The 19,593-nt window shown below is 40.9% G+C and overlaps 1 protein-coding gene across 7 annotated transcripts in view; it reads left to right on the forward strand.

The window, feature by feature from the left end:
- ap3b2 (adaptor related protein complex 3 subunit beta 2) overlaps window positions 1–19,593 on the forward strand; it is an 82,905-nt gene that overhangs the window by 48,461 nt on the left and 14,851 nt on the right. For 4 of the 7 annotated variants that reach the window (XM_080876199.1, XM_080876203.1, XM_080876197.1 and 1 more), the window contains exons 8-18: window positions 2,072–2,269; window positions 5,237–5,334; window positions 6,873–6,927; window positions 7,040–7,111; window positions 7,209–7,271; window positions 7,379–7,511; window positions 8,515–8,624; window positions 8,829–9,005; window positions 11,199–11,385; window positions 12,893–13,023; window positions 18,054–18,168. In XM_080876199.1, the coding sequence (XP_080732325.1) occupies window positions 2,072–2,269; window positions 5,237–5,334; window positions 6,873–6,927; window positions 7,040–7,111; window positions 7,209–7,271; window positions 7,379–7,511; window positions 8,515–8,624; window positions 8,829–9,005; window positions 11,199–11,385; window positions 12,893–13,023; window positions 18,054–18,168 (1,339 nt within the window). Of the gene's footprint in view, window positions 1–2,071; window positions 2,270–5,236; window positions 5,335–6,872; window positions 6,928–7,039; window positions 7,112–7,208; window positions 7,272–7,378; window positions 7,512–8,514; window positions 8,625–8,828; window positions 9,006–11,198; window positions 11,386–12,892; window positions 13,024–15,249; window positions 15,310–18,053; window positions 18,169–19,593 lie in introns of all 7 variants that reach the window. The other 3 variants (XM_080876200.1, XM_080876204.1, XM_080876202.1) reach the window with 2 other exon arrangements.

Consider the following 19,593-nt stretch of genomic DNA (forward strand, 5'->3'; position numbering starts at 1 on the left):
AAATCTAAATATAAATAAATATATACACAATAACAGCAGCTGTACAAGTATTAACCGGAAATGAAGAATATAGTGACCAGTGTTGTGCAAAACCAAAGTCCAGAAAGTCCAGTGTGTGTGTAAGAACCATATGTGTGGGTCAGTACTGTGTGGTGGTGTGATTGAGAGACCGTATCGCCTGCGGGAAGAAGCTCCTCCTCAGTCTCTCTGTGTTGGTCTTCAGGGAGCGGAATCGCTTTCCCGACCTCAACAGAGAGAACAGTCTGTTGTTGGGATGGCTGAGGTCCTTCACGATCTTCCTGGCCTTGGTCCAGCACCGCCTGCTGTAGATTGAGTGCAGGTCAGGGAGCTCGGAGCGGATGGTGCGCTCAGCTGACCGCACAACCCTCTGTAGAGCTCGTCTGTCCTGCATGGTGCTGTTCCCGAACCAGGTTAAGATGTTTCCCGCCAGGATGCTCTCTATGGTGCACGAGTAAAAGTTCCTGAGCACCTTGGAGGGCAGTTGGAAGTCTCTCAAGCGTCTGAGGTGGTAGAGACGCTGTCGGGCCTTTTTCACCACGGTGTTGATGTGACAGGACCATGACAGGTCCTGCGTGATGTGAACTCCGAGGTATTTGAAGCTGTCCACTCTCTCCACTGGGCACTCGTTGATGACGGGGGTCTGGTAGTTCCTCTCCTGCTTAGTGCTGAAGTCCACTATCAGCTCCTTTGTCTTACTGACGTTTAGAAGGTTGTTCCTCTGGCACCAGTTCTCCAGATTCCTAATCTCCTTCAGGTAGGCCGTCTCGTTGTTATCAGAGATCAGGCCCACCACGACGGTGTCGTCAGCAAACTTGATGATGGTGGTGGAGCTGGTAGTGGCCACACAGTCATATGTGTACAAAGAGTACAGCAGGGGGCTCAGAACACACCCCTGGGGGGCTCCAGTGCTGAGAGTGGTGGAGGCTGAGAGTGGAAACAGCGTAGGAAACAGCGTAGGTTCAGTACAAACTCACTTAAGAAGAAGATATAAAAATAAAAGTATTTAATGAAACCATTCTAACAAGAAGACATTTGGTCGCTCGAAGGTTAAACATGGCTGAAGTTTCATGTAAGGTCCAAGTAATCCATGTGAGCCAAAACCCCAGACTGCTCTTTGAGCTCAGTTTCAGACACATTCTCTGCTCTTGCCTCGTTGTGATATCGATGAGAGCAAACCATGTTTTTGCAAGGGGCAGCCAATCAGCAGAAAGTTGGCTTAAATGGAGGATAAAGAGAGGAGGAGCTAAAAGCATACAGATGATGAACTGAGGGCTCAAGTATAACATAAGCAGTCAACAGACGAAAAGAGCCAGCTAAAGAGCAACAGCAGCTAGTTTTAAGCTAACATAATGGTAGCTAATGATAAGCTTGAGTATCATAAAAATCAGACTGATACATTTGAAGCTCAATATACATCTGATAAACAGTTTGATTACATTCTCACATTGTATGAGTTTATTCCCTAAAGCATCAGGGTCCCAAAAATTGTGTCCACTACAACAACAGTTTTACTAACACCGGATAACAGCAGCTAACAGTATCTAACAGAGGCTAACAGGTTAACAGTAGCAAAAACAGCAGTCTTTCACACAGAAAAGTTCAAGTATCCTTAACAATTCAACCCAGTATCACTGTCATCGGTCAGACGGGAGCTTCTCTGACTTATTGACCTTAAACTCCTTTCACAAAGTTATATAGCCTTTTCCAGATTAAATAGATGCAGACACCTCTCACACAGCATTGACAGCTAAGGTAAAGCGTGGGCTGACAGCCTTCTAGAGATACACGAAAACTCTGGGGCAGATGAAGATGTGATCGAAACAATATCAGATCATGCCGGCTGGCCACAGCCATTAAGGGGTGTAAATTTAATGCTTTTTATCTCTCTTAACTGACACATTAGTCCTACAGTGGCCATAGAAGTTAGGATTAAACACTTGAATTGGGAAGGATGAGACAGCAGAACTCTTAAGTATACATCTACTTGCATCTTGCAGTGAAAATTTTATTATAACTTGAAAGCACTCCTCAAGAATCACTTTCTCTGCAGGAGTCCCTGCTGGAGGAGGGAGGCAGCGGCGATAAGACCTTCTACGGCTCAGATGAAGATGAGGATGAAGACGAAGAGGAGAAGGAGAAGAAGGCCGAGGCTGCTGCCATGGCTAAGAGGAAGCCATATGTGATGGATCCAGACCACCGACTGCTACTAAGGAATACCAAACCGCTCCTGCAGAGCCGCAACGCAGCTGTGAGACCTCTGCTCTTTTGAATTATACACACACATTCCTGCAGTAAAACTCAGTCTATTGACTCACTACCATGGAAAGTGGCTGTGCCCTCTAAAATCATTTCTTAATGAGTAGATGAGGTCTTCATTCAACTTATAAAGCCTCTGACACTTAAGCATTTTAATGGTAAGTGTCCTTGTGTACAGCATTTAATCTGAGCTGACCTCTTGCTCAAAAATGAGGGCAATTTCCCCAAGGAAATTAATAAAGCATCACAATGCATTAGTGCTGCTGTGGTCACCTTGAGTAGCCTGTTTTGACCCATGTTAGATATTGTGAAATTCTGCCGTCACACACATTATCCAACCTTTGTATTGCTGTAGGCGAGCTGGTTTCTTGTGGTGAAATAAAATATGAAACACTTTTCCCATTCCTGAGCCAACAAGTGTTCGCTTATCTTGCATGAAGTGGAAAAGTCAATCATGGAGCTGTAATTGCTCTTTATGTGGTTACCTGCTTTGCATCAAACCAATGAAATGGAAAACCAAATAGTTTCCTTTTCCAGTGATGACTTCATACAGTTGCATATTTGCAGGTATCAGTTCCAACCAATGACTGTATATAAAGTTTTCTACAGTCAATTCAAATTCAGTTCAATTCAAAATGTCTTTGTATAGCACATTCAAAAACAACAGAGTTGACCAAAGTGCTTCACAATTGGTTAAAAACAAGAAAAAAAAAATAGAGAAACAAATATAGATAAATAAGAAGGCAGTGAATTAACAATAAAAACATAAAACAGGCCTGATGGTACTCATACTGAACTTGAATTAAAAGCCAAAGTAAAAAAGTGAGTTTTAAGATGCGATTTAAAAGACTGAATAGACTCTGAAGTACGAGTCTCCTCCGGCAGATTATTGCAGAGTCTGGGTGCTGCTACTGCGAAGGCCCGATCTCCTCTATGTTTCAATCGAGACCTTGGTTGTGCTAAAAGCATCTGACTAGATGATCTCAGTGCTCCTTTGGGGTCATACATGTTGAGGAATTCATTTAAATAACTAGGCGCCATATTATTTAAAAGTATGTAAAAGAATCTTAAAATTAATACAATATTTTACAGGGAGTCAGTGTAAATTTGCTAAAACTGGAGTGATGTGTTCATACAGTCTAACACCTGTTAAAAGACGCGCAGCAGCAAGCGGACTAAGTGCAAGCGATGGAGAGACGAGTGTTGAAGACCCAAATAGAGAGAATTACAGTAGTCCAGTGTAGAGGTGATGAAGGTATGAATAAGTGTCATTGGTTCCAGTCTGACTGCTCTGACTTTGATGCAGACCAACAACCTGGTCTTTTTTACTTTAAAGTTTCCAGCATTGAAGCTTAGTCTCATGGTGACAAACCTACAGACTATCATTTTTTTCAGCTCTGCATCTCTTTACAGCCCATAAATTTACCAGTAAACAATCAGAAATGGTCTGTGTCAATTCAGACTTCTTTCATGAATATCAACTGAGATTCAGGTGTCTACCCATGTGTCTACCCTTTCTTGAAACAAATAGAACATTTCCAGTTGTCTCCTGCTGTGTGCTACATATAAGAAAGGACAAGGACAATACTCTAACCTGATTCTCCCAACATTGTTCAGAGTTCTTGTTTAGAGGTGGCTGAAGTGACTGACTGATGAGGAAGCATCCTGTAAAGGGTTTAGGGCCAGATTTACTAACGCATTGCACCAACACGAACTGGGTTTGGGTGTAAAAAAAAAAAGGATTATCAGCATGTGTAAGAGGTGAGAACTCAAACCACGAAATATAAGGAGGAGAATCAGGTCCGCAAAGTAATGTTTGTGACATGCAATTTACAGCTGATATTTAATGCCGAACTATAGAATCTATTAACATTTGAGCTTGATATGAAACTAACTAAAAACAGAGCAAGTTTTGTGAATTACACATGAAATCAACCACACCTATGAACGCCTCAAACATTATTTTCTCTCAAAAGACTAGCGTGGTTGTGCGTTGGTCCTGTGTGATCCAGCCATTGTCTACATGTTGTCGAGTCAACAGGACTCATTGTTAAAAATATGTGGAATAAATGATGATGTCTGCGACACAATTAGAATAAAACTCAATGTAAACAGAACAAATGCCACAAAATGTCACAAAAAAACCTCACAAAACATATAAGGAGTGTTTTTTGGGAACAGCTGTGAAAGTGACAGGCTAACAGTAAACGGGTAATAACAAACATTCAAAAACCTTTTTGTGTTTTTTCTACAGCCAATGTTTGTTATTCAGTTTTGGTTGTGTTTTCTGTGGTTTCGCAGCATTTTTCTATTTGCTGGTGTTTTCTTAAGTTTCCGTGCATTTGAACTCTCAGGGTCACCATACAGGAGTGAAAACATAGGAAACATTGTCATAAAGTGAAACAATTAAAGCTGTCCACTGCTCTTGGTGCTTCTCATGCTGCTTTTTGAGCTTTTTTGTACTTTGTCGTCTTCATGGGGAACTCCAGTATTGCTCCATTTCCTATTCAGGCCCACTTTTCAACCAGTCAGCATTCCAGTGCATATGCGCTTTTGGTTTTTTTAACATGCTGCATTGGATCTACACAATTAATTCTGCTTTGTAAGAACTGTTTCCAATGCATATTGAGCATCTTAAAACTCCTGCCTCTTGAATGAACTTTTTACTGCTAGAGCAGTAAATAGAGAGCAAATCTGTATTTGCTTTAGTTTGTTCATGTATATTTAACACATGAGCAGAATAAATCCAAACACATTCGTCATCTCCAGTGCAACATAAGCATAAGGTAGTGATGCCTTGGTAATTAACTGCTGAAAATGAATGAATTTTCAATAGAGAACAAAACTCATTAATGGCCCAACACTCACCATTACACCTCTTTCTTTTTTTTACATTGGGAGGTTATGTCACTGTGTGAGACTTAAAAGTTTCTGTTTTCTCATTCTTTACACAATCCAGGTGGTGATGGCTGTGGCTCAGCTGTATTTCCATCTGGCCCCTAAAGCGGAGGTTGGTGTGATTGCCAAGGCCCTGGTCCGTCTCCTGAGGAGCCACAGGTGAGCTTTACAGTCTATAATTTCAAAATAAATTGCTTTCAAATCACTGTATCGCCATTTTCCAAAATTAAAACACCCTCCCCTCTGGAGAAAGTAACAGGAAACAAGTTGAAATGTCGAAAAAATACACAGCTAAATGGGAGGGGAAAAAAGATTTAACAACCACAAAACTCAGCAAAGTGGAAAACAGTATGACAACAAAATAACAAGTGAGCGTAATAAAATGGATCGCTGATGCCTAGAAGCAGAAAGTAAAATTAAACAGGGAGCCCAGTGAAGCTGAAGTAAGCATGAACTCATAAACCATGAGGAGTGATGATCGCACATCGGTGGCCTGTTGCCTGTAAGTCCTGCACACTGTCAGCTTTTTATTGCACAAGTGGTCCTGTGGCTCAGGGTGTGTTGTAATGGGATCATCAATCAGCAGCGACCAAACACCAGCATCTCTCTGTGGGAGAGTCGTCCAAAATTCATTGTACCATACCTTATTTTTCATTAGACTTATTGCTATTGACTCTGTGGCGTCCGGGCTCGCATAATAACCACATGGATTTACTGCCTTAAATAATAATGCGCTGATGTTTAACAGGAATGTTTTTAAAACATTTGTACTTGCTACGTTTTGTGGCGTACAGGGGTAGCTACAAACGTGCCAGAAGTTTCAAGTAGAGGCCAATTGTGAAACGTCTCTTGGAATTCTTTTAGTTTTTGCATAAGATTAAGAATTATTGCTTGAAAAAGTAAGCTAGGTCACATTACCCTCAACATTTTTAATTTTGAAATCCAGATGTTGAAGCTGTTACTAGCAATAACAATATGTTCTTTCTGACAGATCGGACAAAAAAAAAGTTAAAATAAACAGAAAACACAACTCGTAGAGATGCCACTTGTTCTGCCTTAAAGCTAGAAATTCAGCTGTTAGCACTCTGGCGGCTAAGCACTGCAAGCAGTTTCAATTATAAGTGAGAATAACATCTTTATGAATCGTGGTGAAATTTAATACTTCTCTTAATACTAATGATTTCCTTGATACAGCTGCAGAAGAGTTTTGTTTGTTTTTGTTTTTTGTAATGACATACCAAGGGAAGAAGAACAAGTCAGAGCAGGTCCATGTAAAATCTAAAAACTCTATCAATCACTTAAAAGCTGAGAGATGCAGGTAAAGAATACAATTCATTTGTTTAAAGTGCCATGTATTGATGGAGAGAGGTCCCAAATAAGGCACTAAAGTGGGTTAAATAACAACAGGGGAACAATTTAATGGCCGATGCACTTGATGCATGCGTCCTGCGTCTGTGATGGTGTGATTTCAGTCATGATCAGTGACAGAAAAGTCATGAGGATGTTGAAATGATGATAAAAAAGAATCAGGATTGCATATTGTCATTTTTTTAGAGACCTCCTGAAAGCTCCTCCTTGTCCCTCGCTTCTTAGCCTGTCTCAGACAAAAATTTTGTTTTCTTCTGACAGCAAAATAATTACCAGTTATCAGGATAATAATCCTCGATCGCTACTTACTCTGTGTCTTCTTCTTTTAGTGAAGTCCAGTATGTTGTTCTTCAGAACGTGGCAACAATGTCCATTAAGAGACGGGTGAGCTAAAGCTGGTGTTTCTGTTTTCTTCTGTTTTATATTTATGTGTTTAAATGGTATTTTTATTCTAACGAAGCTTCATGGAGGTTCTTCCTGTCTTTGTGTGTCACAGGGGATGTTTGAACCATATCTGAAGAGTTTCTACATCCGCTCAACAGATCCAACTCAGATCAAAGTCCTAAAGGTTGCTTTCTGTTCTCTTTTTTTGAAGATGGTCAGAAGTTTTTAGCAGTTTGTGGAGATATGAGAACATGATGGATTCTTATTATTGTTATTTGCAGCTGGAGGTTCTAACCAATCTGGCCAACGAGACAAACATTTCCACCATCCTCAGAGAATTTCAGGTACAATTAAAAAATATAAGTCATGTTTTAGGAAGAGCAGTCAGTCAGCAACCAACTTTGTCTTCCTGTATGAATTAATATGCAGAGTGGCTGCTTTTTTCTGGCAGACATATATTAAAAGCATGGATAAAGACTTTGTGGCTGCAACAATCCAAGCCATTGGTCGCTGTGCTACCAACATCAGCGAGGTGAGGGACACATGTCTGAACGGTCTTGTGCAGCTGCTCTCCAACCGAGATGGTGAGTCTTTTTATTTGTTAGTATAAGACACTCTTTAAACTGTACATATTGTATGAACAGATGGCAAAATAACATCAAAAACAAGACTTAAAAGTAAAAAGAGAAAAATACATTCCAAAAAATCTAATCAAATAGATCGAGACCTGATGACTGTGGAGTACGGTGAACTCGTTCTCATGTTCTAGATATGAGTTTGAGATTGTTTGATGTGTGTGATGGCATGTTATCCTGCTGGAAGCAGCCATCAGGAGATGGGTACACTGTGGTCATGAAAGTGGTAGACATGGCCAGCAACAATAATCAGGTAGGATGTGGCATTTAAATGGTGCTCAGTTGATACTAAGGGGATTAAAATGTGTCGAGAAAATATCCCCCAACACCATTTTACCACCAGGATCCTGAACTGTTGATACAAGGCAGGTTGAATCTGTGCTTTCATGTTATTTTTCATGCTCTGATTGTTGTTGAATGTTGTTTCATTAATGGAGAGTCATCGGCCCAGGCAACATTTTTCCACTCTTCTATTGTCCAGTTTTATCCCGTGTGAATTACAGCTTCAGTTTCTTGTTCTTGGGTGTCAGTACAGTCACCTGCTGTGGTCTGAAGCTGCTGTAGCCCATCTGTGTTATGCATTCAGCGTAACTTGGTTATAGGTTACTGGTTATGCAGGAAAATCCCAGCGGATCAGCACTTTCTGATACTCAAACCAGCACGTCTGGCATCAAGACCCATACCACGTTCAAAATCATTTAAATCACCTTTCTTCCTCACTGCATTGCTCGTTTTTTAACTTCAGCAGGTTGTCTTGGTCATGTCTTAATGTCATGACAGTTGAACAAATATACAGAATGAAGTGAACAGTGTGAATTTCTAGTGTGAATGAACTGGTAAATGAATGCTGAATACTTTCCACACATTGACTCGGAGCAGTAGTGATGTTTAAAAGTATGTATTTATTGTTCATTTCTGATTTCAACGAGTGACTCTTCTTTCTTTTGTGCAGAGTTGGTGGTTGCCGAGTCAGTGGTTGTTATCAAGAAGCTGCTGCAGATGCAGCCGGAGAAGCACAGCGACATCATAAAGCACATGGCGAAACTGACCGACAACATTCAGGTAAGAGTCTTTTTCATGACCTGCAGATGGTAGCTTACCTCAATGCCTCATTCAGTATCTATTATTATAAACCAGGTATCAACTAAGTGTTCACTAATTGACTCGGGCTCTTGAACCACCGTTTACATTGACGGTAAACCTGTTTCTGCCAGTCATATCCCTCTGTAGTAGCAGTGTTAGTTTGCTATCAACCTGTGTTCTCAGGTGCCAATGGCACGGGCAAGTATCCTGTGGCTGATTGGAGAATACTGTGAGCATGTACCTAAGATCGCCCCAGATGTTCTAAGGAAGATGGCCAAGTCATTCACTAATGAAGAGGACATTGTGAAGCTTCAGATCATCAATTTGGCAGCCAAGCTATATCTGACCAACTCCAAACAGGTGGGAATGGCATGTTTTTCTGTCACTAGTATTTATGGCTGTCCTTTTGTTCTGTCTCCCTTCCCTCACCCACAAATTGGTCACAACAACACAACAAATGGCTGCCCTGCCCTGAGCCTGGTTCTTCTTCAGGTTTCTCCCTGTTAAAAGGGAGTTTTTCCTTCTCACTTTCACCAAGTGCTTGCTGATAGGGGTCGTCTGATTGTTGGGGTCTTCTCTCTTATTGTAGATTCTTTACCTTACAATAAAAGCACCTTAAGGTGACTGTTGTTTTGTTTTGGTGTTATAAATACACCAGTTTCAACCCCAAAAGTTTGAATTTATTAGAAACAAACTTGTGGCAGAAGGTACACCTGAAAGGAAAGTCTGACCCATTTGTATGAACATTTTAGAGGAAGAGGAATTTAATCCAGAATAAAAACATTTCAACTCACACATTTAATTTCACTTCACAGAATAAATTACTCAAATATCCCCTTTGTCTTGAAAATTCAAGTCAGCAGTGATATTTGTGCTAGTGAGCAAAGACACTGTTGTAAAGGCAAAATCTAATCTTTAATTAAATTAGGCTCATTGCTTACAGCAGCAGGGTGCAGCTGGGAGGATTAAGGATGGTGATAGTCTGGCTGCCTCTCCCTGATAATAAGTGTGAATACACATCAACAAGGTCTGCTGATTCAAATCATCACCATCACAAAAAAAGAAACATTTGAGATTATATTCAATATCCAACGTGTTGTTTTTAAAAATGATCTTGCAGTATTGTGCATAAATGACTGAGCATGATGTTGGCTTTCATTTAGTTTGTGTGAACAAGGCTGCTGTCAGGTGACAGAACGCACTAAACACACCTCTGTGGCGTCCACACACACTCTTCTTCCTGCCTTCTCCAGTCTCACCTGGGACATTGTTGCCACCTACACTTATGCACTGTGTAAATTTGCAGTCTAGAAATAAAGCCAGTGACGCTCTCACACAGTCATTACGCTGCATATCTTCATTAAAAGTGCTCTTAGATTTTTTCTGCAATGCAGACCAAGTTAAAGAAAACTCAAATATGTCACATTCAGAGTCAATTTTCAAATGGTTTCCAAAAAAAGTGTTGAGCTTTATCATTCAAGTAAGCTTTCAATCAGGGACTCTGTCTTCTTATAAATTAGTTGCAGACTAGTTGCAAACCTTCACCAATCTCCTATCACCAATTATGTTTTTTTCTTTTAACGTGATGAGGTCTTACAGGAATCCATGAAACCAGAAACATGTCAGTGTATCCAGATATTTACATGCCTTTGGTTTTTCTTTGTGAAAGTTTCATACCAGGAAGTCTGTCTGTGTTTAAAATGTGTTCATTCATTTAACAAACAGACTTGAGTCATTTGAGAACACCTAATTCCTGTTTCTAAAGAGTCGTTTTTTGAAGTGGTCTTCAGCAAAAGTTCTCCAGGCTTTCTGGAGGTATTTCTTTTCCACTTATTTTCAGTCCAGCGCTCGTTTCTGACTGCTTTCAAGTACCTGTAAAACATCATGGAGGCTCTGTCATGGTATGGGGCTGCATTTCAGCCAGTGGTGATGGAGATCTTCTTAAAACTGATGGAATTACGAATGCAGAAAAAGACTGTCAACTTTGATCCACCATGCAGTACCATCTGATTGTCTGACCTGCAATGGCTTAGGTCCTTTTTAGCAGGACACCAAACACATTTCCTGTACAGTAAAATCATACCTGGATAAGAAAACACACAGGTGTGTCCTCGTAATTGTCAATTATGGATTGGCCTTCCTAGAGCTTGGGCCTCAGCACTTCTGAAGCAGTGTGAGCTCATCGTGACAGAAAACTGCACCAAAGGTCAGCCAACATCCATAGAAGGGCTTTGAATGTCCTTCAAGAAACAAGGAGAACTGTTCTTGAATAGTGATACCAAATACTGACTTTCGAGCTTCTTGTTTTTGCCTTATACAGTATTCCCATGTATGTTTGCACATTTCAGTGAGTCACATCTTTTTTTTATGTTCTAATAAAATATTACGACACGAGAGGTGGCTCAAGACTAATGCAGTAGTCCTATCCTCTTAGACCCTCTCAAACAAATCCACAGCTACATACACTCCCACACTGCACATGCACGTAACGCAGTAGATAAGGTGTTGTTTTACTGTTCTTCCACCTTCCTTTCGTGTCCCTTCACCCCTCAGACTAAACTGCTGACGCAGTATGTTCTCAACTTGGCCAAATACGACCAGAACTACGACATCCGCGACCGGGCACGCTTCATTCGCCAACTCATCGTGCCCACCGAGAAGAGTGGAGCCCTAAGCAAGTATGCTAAAAAGCTGTTCCTCGCCCTCAAACCTGCACCCGTCCTTGAGTCTCCTTTTAAAGGTACAGAAGCAAGTCAACAGTAAGTTTTGTTTTCTAGTTTGTGAACTTGTATTGCGGCTGTTTGAAAATTATAATGGCAGAAATAGTTTGAGCAATGTTATTAGCGTTTAATTACCATCAGTCATGAACCGCCTTAACAAACATGAGACAGTCACAATCAATTAAACAGAAAATTGAGCCATAATTTCCTGCTGCTCTGTGTCTCTCTGTACGTTGAGACACCTGAGGCAAAAACAGCTAAAGTGAAAGAAAGAGGAAGTTATGGGCTGTTTTGGTCTACACAGCCAGCAGATGCAGCTGCAGCAGCGGCTCCGCATCAGATATAACGTATCCTTCTCAGAGTCATAACTCAGTCAGATATCAACACAAATAAGATCCTTTTTTTCCACAAGTATTGTGATTTAAGCTTCCAGGGATTATTATCTCAATTTCTTCCAATTTTAAATCTACAAAACAGCTTGGAAATAATGAACGAGGGATTTTTTTCCATGTGTCCAAGAGCTGTTTGAGGATACAGTTTTACAAAAGCCAAAGGTCATCCAGAGCATTCACGCATCTTTTTTGTAACTGTGAGTCTGTCCTTACACCGGGAGCATTTTTATTCTTCACATGAACATTCTGTCCATCTTTTTATTCATCTAAAGTACATCCAGCGGTTTTGCCTGCAGCTCTCTGATCTTCACGTGGCAGCAGCCTGACAGTAATCATAACAAAGACAGGAGAATCCACTCATCCTCATATTACAGAGCAAAGTCTTGAGATTTGAGATTTTAAAAGTTCATCCCGATTTCCTCTTTGAGGTCATCTCCTTGTGCTCCTCTGGATCACTTCCAGGGTGTCTGTATTTCCAGAACTCTCCCTTGGTTTAATTCCCTGTTTGCCACTTTGTACCCTCTGTGATACACACTCTTCTTCTTTGAAACAGCGATCCTCCAACTTTGGGACGGAGGACACAGTTAACACTTAGACACTCTTCTAGCTGTTTGTCCTTTGTTCTTTCTCCCTCCCCTCTCCCTCAACCTGTCGGGCTAAATGGCCGTCCCTACCAGTCCCTGGTTCTGCCGGCGGTATCTTCCTGTAAAAGGAGTTTTTCCTTCCCACCTGTGCTTGCTCACGGGGTGTCATCCAGCTGTTGAGGTTTCCGTCTGAATTTTGTACAGTATAAAGTGCCTTGAGGTGACTGTTGTTGTGATTTGGTGTTATATAAGTAAAACTGAATTGAATTGAATTCCACTAATAACTCCTGTTTGGTCTCTGGGCTGTAAATGGAAGTGGTCCACACAAGTTAATGTTTTCTTCAGTTTGAGTTCACATGCATGTAGTCAAAAAAGGATTTGGGTCCAGAGGTGCACAAGGAGATGACTTTGAAGTGGAGCTTAACTAAATTCAAAGCTGTTGAAGTTCTTTCTCAGAACTTTGTGATTCTGTGTTATGATAAGAGTGACTCTGCTCTTTCTGTTGCACTGATCTCTGTGTGTGCTTGCATTGTTTTTCCTTCTTTTTGCAGATCGAGACCACTTCCAGTTGGGTTCACTTTCCCACCTGTTGAATGCCAAGGCTGGGGGCTACCAGGAGTTGCCTGACTGGCCTGAAGCTGCCCCTGACCCCTCCGTGCGCAACGTGGAGGTGAAGGAGTCTGTGCGTGCAGTGGGAACAGTAACACACAGAGACACAGGGGCCCTCTGGGGGCCCCAAAGAATGGAGGGGAGCGAGAGTTGCTCCTTCCCCAGAGCAGTGCCTCAGAGGGGTTGGACAGAGTCACCAGAGCCTGACACTAACTCCAATATAACATTGATTCCTCTTTCACTGGTCATCTTTCATTTGCTTACAGCTCATTAGCATTAACAGCTCATCCTTTTTGGTCTCCATCTACTTCAAAATGGATGCTGCTTAACAACTTCCCCATCCATGGAGGAGAATGAGTCACAAAGGAGAAAAGAGGATTATTTTCATATTAATGAGAGAACATGTTAGACAGAAAGTGCCTAATTTGAGAACACCCGAATCATTATAGAAACAGTCAGTGGCATGAAGCTCCACCTCATCCTCTCTGCTGCACTCGCTTCTGTTCAGCAGCAGCTCACTCGCCCCATCCAGATGTTTCCTGACAGCTGTTTGAGCCAATAGCACATGCGATAGAGAAGAGAACAGATTTTAACAGCAGCATGCTGACAGTAGTATTAATGTTTAGTCAATACTTAAAACACAAAAGTCTGTCAGCCCAAATCTCCAAAGCCTCCTCTTCTTCTCCATCCCATTCACTCCATGTGCCATCGGTTCATCAGTTAAATTAACGTGAAATCAAGACTTGAGTGTTTTCACTACTCCATCTAAAAAAAGAAGAAAAGGAGACAAAACTTTAAATTTCAGTAGTGACCTCAAGGCTTGATTTTGTTGTGACATGTGTTTCGTAACAATAATGTTGCTTTATAACACACAACGCAGTAATCCATGTCGTGTCTCTTTAAGTGTGAAGCACATTTCAATGTGGTGCTACAGGCGCCTTTCATGTTCTTGACCATGATGTTTGTACAGTTTAGCCGGTTAAACACATCAGTGTTTTCCCAAGTGGATCTTTACTTTTAGAAAATTGTTGTTTTGTCATCAGGATGGCTTTTTATCGTGTGGTAATGCAGCTGTGACTAAGGAAAAATACGTGTGCAGATTGCTGAATGTTTGCTTAGTCTGTGGAGGACTTACTCGCACGGTGGTAGTGAAACATGAACCAGAGACTGTTTGCCTTCAAGGTAAAAGCTGAGTCTTTTGAAATGTGCTGGTCACAGCAGTAAGGCACAATTTTTTACTTTGAAGGAGAATTCTCTGCTTTTCCAGTTTGCGTCATATTTCTCACAGTTTCATTGCTGCTCGGCTAGTTTTCTCCCTCTGAGTGATCTGGGAATCTCTCAGCGTCTGTGTTTTTATACACAAACTGAGTCGCACCGGCCGTGACACCTTCACGAGGTTACAAACACGGAGCCGTGCACGACCAGCTGAAATGACAGCTTTGCCAGGGCGAGAGCAGCGGGTGCAACAGGCTCATCACTTGCCTTTGCTTGAACCTGTCAAATTCGTAAATATCTATATATAGTTATCAATGTGCAAATGTACAAAAAAAAAAGAAGAAAAAATGAAAAAAATTTCAGGGGGGCCATTTTTGCCTTTATTTGATATTGGACTAAAACCACTGCGTTTCTGCTGCATTGCATATCGTCACCCACTCAACCAGTGGGCTAAACTAGCACTCTGTAAGTGTAAAAATTAAGGAATCACTAAAGCAAAAAAAAGGTTATGAGCAGTAGATTACTAGAGTGATTTATGAGCTGTTACACGAAGATATAAATGCATGCAAATTAGTCAACAAGTTATTTTTTTCCATACAATACTTGTGGCCAGCCTTCCAAAAGCTGGGATCTGCCAGTTTTCCTTGTTTTAAGAGTATATTTAAGCTTATTAATACTGATTATGTTCAGTTAGGTGTGTGTTTTTATATCCAGTCAGACTCGTTTAATTCCCCTCTTGATATCTCGTGGCTAAAATGCAGTTGTAATCAGCAGCAAAGCTAAATTTCACAAATTTCAGAACATAGGGAGTGCTGAGGGAAGAAATCAGACCGAAAAGCTATAGTGTGCCTTTCAAATCATTATTATACATCATTTGTAGTTAAAGAGCAAAAACAAGCAGAGCTGTAAAACACTCAGTACTGTCCTCTGAAGTTCAACTGCTGGAAAAACCTCTCTGGGTTATTCTGAAAGTCTCGCATTGCATCCACTCAAGTTGTGGCTGTTAAAGTTGGGAGGGTCAGTGAATCTTCTGAAGCCTCAGCCTCTCTGACAGACTCTCCTTCTGCTATACGGTCCTCCACAGACAGAGGAGGTCATAACCACCGGAGAGGGGCGGATCGGCTTACTAGGAGACTGGCGAGAGGTGCCCCTCCCTTTGAGTTTGGAAATGCAGTGGTGTTTGCGTTGATGACTGCTCTCTCTGTTTCTTCCCTGCCTGTCAGTTAACGTCTAAACTGCTGATGTTGGCATTTATACAAAATGATTTACACATTTCATATCACACAATGATCACAGTGTGTGAATGGGTGGATGACTGGATGTGTAAAGCGCTTTGGGGTCCTTAGGGACTAGTAAAGCGCTATACAAATACAGGCCATTTACCATTTAGGTGACATCAAATTTCCCTCGGGATGAATAAAGTATTCTGATTCTGATTCTGATTCTGATAAATCCTCTGTCAGTTCACACGAAGTAAGACTGACCACTGTGTTTGTTTCAAGCAGACAGAGTTCAGCTTTAAGGGGTCCAATAAATTGTTTAGTAATAAGCAGTGGGATAGAAGTTTCTTTAATTTTATAAACAAAGCTGATTCTAATTTGTAAATGAGACCAGTCAAAATCAATTCTTAATCTCAGGAAAAAATCTTCTAGTCTCAAGATTTACTTAATCATTAAGCTCCAACAGGGGCTTCCAAACATATCACACTGTCTTTATCAGCAGTTTTGGGACTTCTCTTTCATATTGGCTGAAAATTTTAAATATATAGCGAGTTTCATGAGAAAAAATCTTCATGTTCTTATCTTAAACCTCTCCACCTGCCAGCTTGGAAAACATGTACCTGTGAAGCTTACAGGTGCATGCTGTCCAAACCCACCTGATGAGTGCCTCCTGCACATGAGATTTTTGTTCGTTTGTCCAAACACTGCCCTAAAACGAGTTTGAAGCAGTAATTTAGTGGCAGGAGTGAAATTAAAGGATCTACAAGAACTGGAAAAGATTAATATTTGGCAGGAAGGTATATTGTGAGAGCAGAGCTGTAGACGTTAATCCTCTGACAGAAAGTTATTCATTCTTAAAGACTTTTTCCAGGCTTTGCTTTAGAAAGCAGAAGTGCTGATGCTCAATGCCAGGCTAGTTCTGCCTCAGTGCCTTTTGATAAGCAGCCAACATTTAGACAGGGTAGATTACTGAAATGAACATTATGCTACATTGTAGAAGCTCGGGGAGCTTCCATGGTCTATAGAAAATAGACATCGTAGGAGTGGTCATGTGACACGTGAAGATAGTACAGTAGTGGAAGGATGAAGGGTGTTTTGCTTTGGGGTTAGCTAAAACCTTTTTTACGTTTCTAAATGTTAAAAACATCTACACTACTAAGGAACAGATCTGTTTATTTTATTGTTTCTCTTTCACTCAGGTGCACTTTTTAGTGACGCCAACATAGAACAGAAGCCTTGTGAGAGCTTAAAGCAAAACAAAAGATTTTGACCTGCTGACGGGGACTCCTCCAGGTCTCCTCCCGTCCATCTGCTTGGTTTTCTTCATGAAGTTTGTGACTCGCTTGCTGATCACGTCACAAATGTTGTCACGTGATATTTTTTTTTATTTTTGATTGATGTGATTTGTTCTCAGATTTCTTCCTCTACCCCTCTGCTGCTCCACCTGTGCTGCTCTTCATTCTGCCCATCTAACCCATGCTAGCATATCATACTTTGTTGCTGGTGAAGACTAAGTGCATTTCATGTATTTTTTTTGATGTATTGGTGAAGTAGTGAATGCTAATGTTGACTTTTAATTTGACAGTATGAGTACGTATTAAGGTATATCCAGTAGTTATATTGGAGTATGTTGATTTTTTCTACCAACAGAAGTTGTCCTTTTGATTACTTTTATCAAATACTGTGTTTAAAAGTTATCATGTAATTAAATTTAGGATTATTCTTATTATTTTGTCTCTGTGATATCCAAAACTGTTCTCACACATTCTTATTTTTTAGCCCCTGAAACCTTCCTGTGCCTGTTTCTCTTGCTCTCCTGACTTTTATTCTGAAAGAAACCACTTCCTTCTTTTTTCCTCATCTCCATCCCAATCTTTTTTTTCCCCTACGTCTGCCAGGTTTTTACGCTGCTTGAAAGAGTCACAACATTAACAAGTGTGAGTCAGTTAGCGGCAAACAGCCACACGTTCTTGAGCCTCAACCCATATAGCCGCAAAAACCCAAGTGCTTTTAAACTGAACGCCTCCCTCCCGCATATAGTAGTCGCTGTTCTGTGCTTAGCTCAGCCAAAGCTACCTGAAACACAGCACCCTGTTCCTCAGTCTCTACCATTAAAGAAGTGATTCTTTCAGCAGGCAGATCGGTGCTCAGGCACGTCACGCAGCATTAGGCTCCTTGTGGGTATTAAGTGGGGCTGAGATGTCCGTGCTCATTAGCAGATGGCTCTGGTTAATGAGTTTGGTCACAGAAAAAGCAGATGGCCTTTTCTTTTTAAGTGTAGGAGGATAGTTACTGCTCCTCAAAGATATCACTTCTCTTAATGGAACTGCTCCTATATTATTACAAGAAAAGCATTTCTGCAACTGGTCATGAAGGCAACACCTGGTGCTAATGTCTTTGTGTGCAAAAACAGAAAACTCTAATGCAAACAAGTAAACGACTCGCTCCATTGAAGCATTGGTGTAAATTTGCTCCCTGGCTGTGGGATCTGAGAGCAGATCTGCAGCAGCGATGGCTGGCTTCTTTTGGCTGCATCACGCCCAGGCAGAGGCACTCATGGCCATGCTATCTGCCCACGTTTCTGCTTCTGTCTGAGGGTTTTCTCTCTGAGGCGGGGCTGGAGGCTTACTGTTTGTACTCTCGCTTTTTCCGTTTTGTTTTATGCCAGGTGCCTGAGTGGACCAAATGCAGTAGCCGTGAGAAGAGGAAGGAGAAGAAAGTAGAAAAGCCGTTCTACACCGACTCAGAGGGAGAGTCTGGTCCTACGGAGTCTGCTGACAGTGGTAACTTTAGGCTGCTGGCACTGATAGCATGGTCATTTTTTTTTTTATTCAATAAGTAGTGCTCACAACAGGGGTGTGTGTTTGTGTGTGTTTGTGTGAGAGACTTTTGAGTCAGTGTGAATGATCTTGGTAGGGGCTGGTAAAACGAGACAGTCTCAAAAAATAAGCTCATTATCAATTGAATTTTATTACAAATCACAACAACTGTTACCTCAATGTGCTTTATATTGTAAAGACCCACAGAATAAGTCCTAATAATCATATCACCCCCTTTGAGCAAGCCCTTGAGATTTGTGTTGTTGACCAATTCTATAAAAATCTAAAGAAATAAGGTCCATCTCTCAATCCTTTCTAACTTTCATACCCTGTTTGTGGCACTCAGGTCCAAGTCCAGCTGTATAAATCTTTAAAATTGGTCATAATGCCCTAAGACAACTAGAGACTTCAACAGCAATAACAATATTGGCTGCAGACTATTTCTCGGGGGGGTTAATGCACATTTAATGTATTAACAGAAGAACGGAAGAAATGTATTGTACTTTAATTTATTGGCAATGGAAAAAAATATAGAATGTTACCAGATGAAAGTATCAGTACTGAGTTTGAATTTATTGTTTAAATATGTTGCATAAAACTAAACACAGAGACCAATCAAGGGTTGATGGTTACAAGTCGATGTGCAGCGATTTTCCAGCAAATTCAAATGAGTGTGTGATGATGAGGATGTGGAGACAGACAGCAAAATTTGTGAGGGAGCGGCTGCTGATTTTTATATAGGAGTGTGTGTGGAGAGCTGGTCAATGCCAGGGGTGGTGACATCGTGACATAAATGGAAAAGACGTAATGAAGAATTTCAGAATGTCAACGGCTGCTTTTAACCTGCGTATATATGGTGCTGTCTCATGACTTCTCGTGAGGTTTCAGGACCTCATGATGTATCGTGAGGCAGCAAAAGTCAAATCAATTCTGCTTTTATTGAGGATCATTATCTGAGGACCACATTTGGAGGTGACTCAAGGCAGAACTGAAGAGAAACAAAACTTGTCTTGTTCATACATGGACCTCATTCACTCCCAGTGCACAAATCTGTTCATCCAAATGTTTTCACCTGCTTTATTCTGCAAGTGCATTAACAGCAACAAGCACGCCTGTATAATTATGCTGATCCTGATTTCCTAATGTAGTGCATTATTATCTTATTTTAACATTTAAAAGCAGTTCTGTGAACATTAGTAAAGCCACGATGTTATTTTTAAAAAATAGATTTGAATCATATAAGTAAAGTAAGACACTAGGTAGCAGTTTATAATGCTGCCTGTGTAATTTTCCAAAATGTTTTCTGAGTTTAGTGTGGAATTTTCAGTACATAGAAATATTCCCCATTAATTACAGCGTGAGATGCGGAAGTAGAGCTACTAAGGAATA

Source organism: Rhamphochromis sp. 'chilingali' (assembly GCF_963969265.1).
Source record: "Rhamphochromis sp. 'chilingali' genome assembly, chromosome: 2".
Classification (NCBI taxonomy): domain Eukaryota; kingdom Metazoa; phylum Chordata; class Actinopteri; order Cichliformes; family Cichlidae; genus Rhamphochromis; species Rhamphochromis sp. 'chilingali'.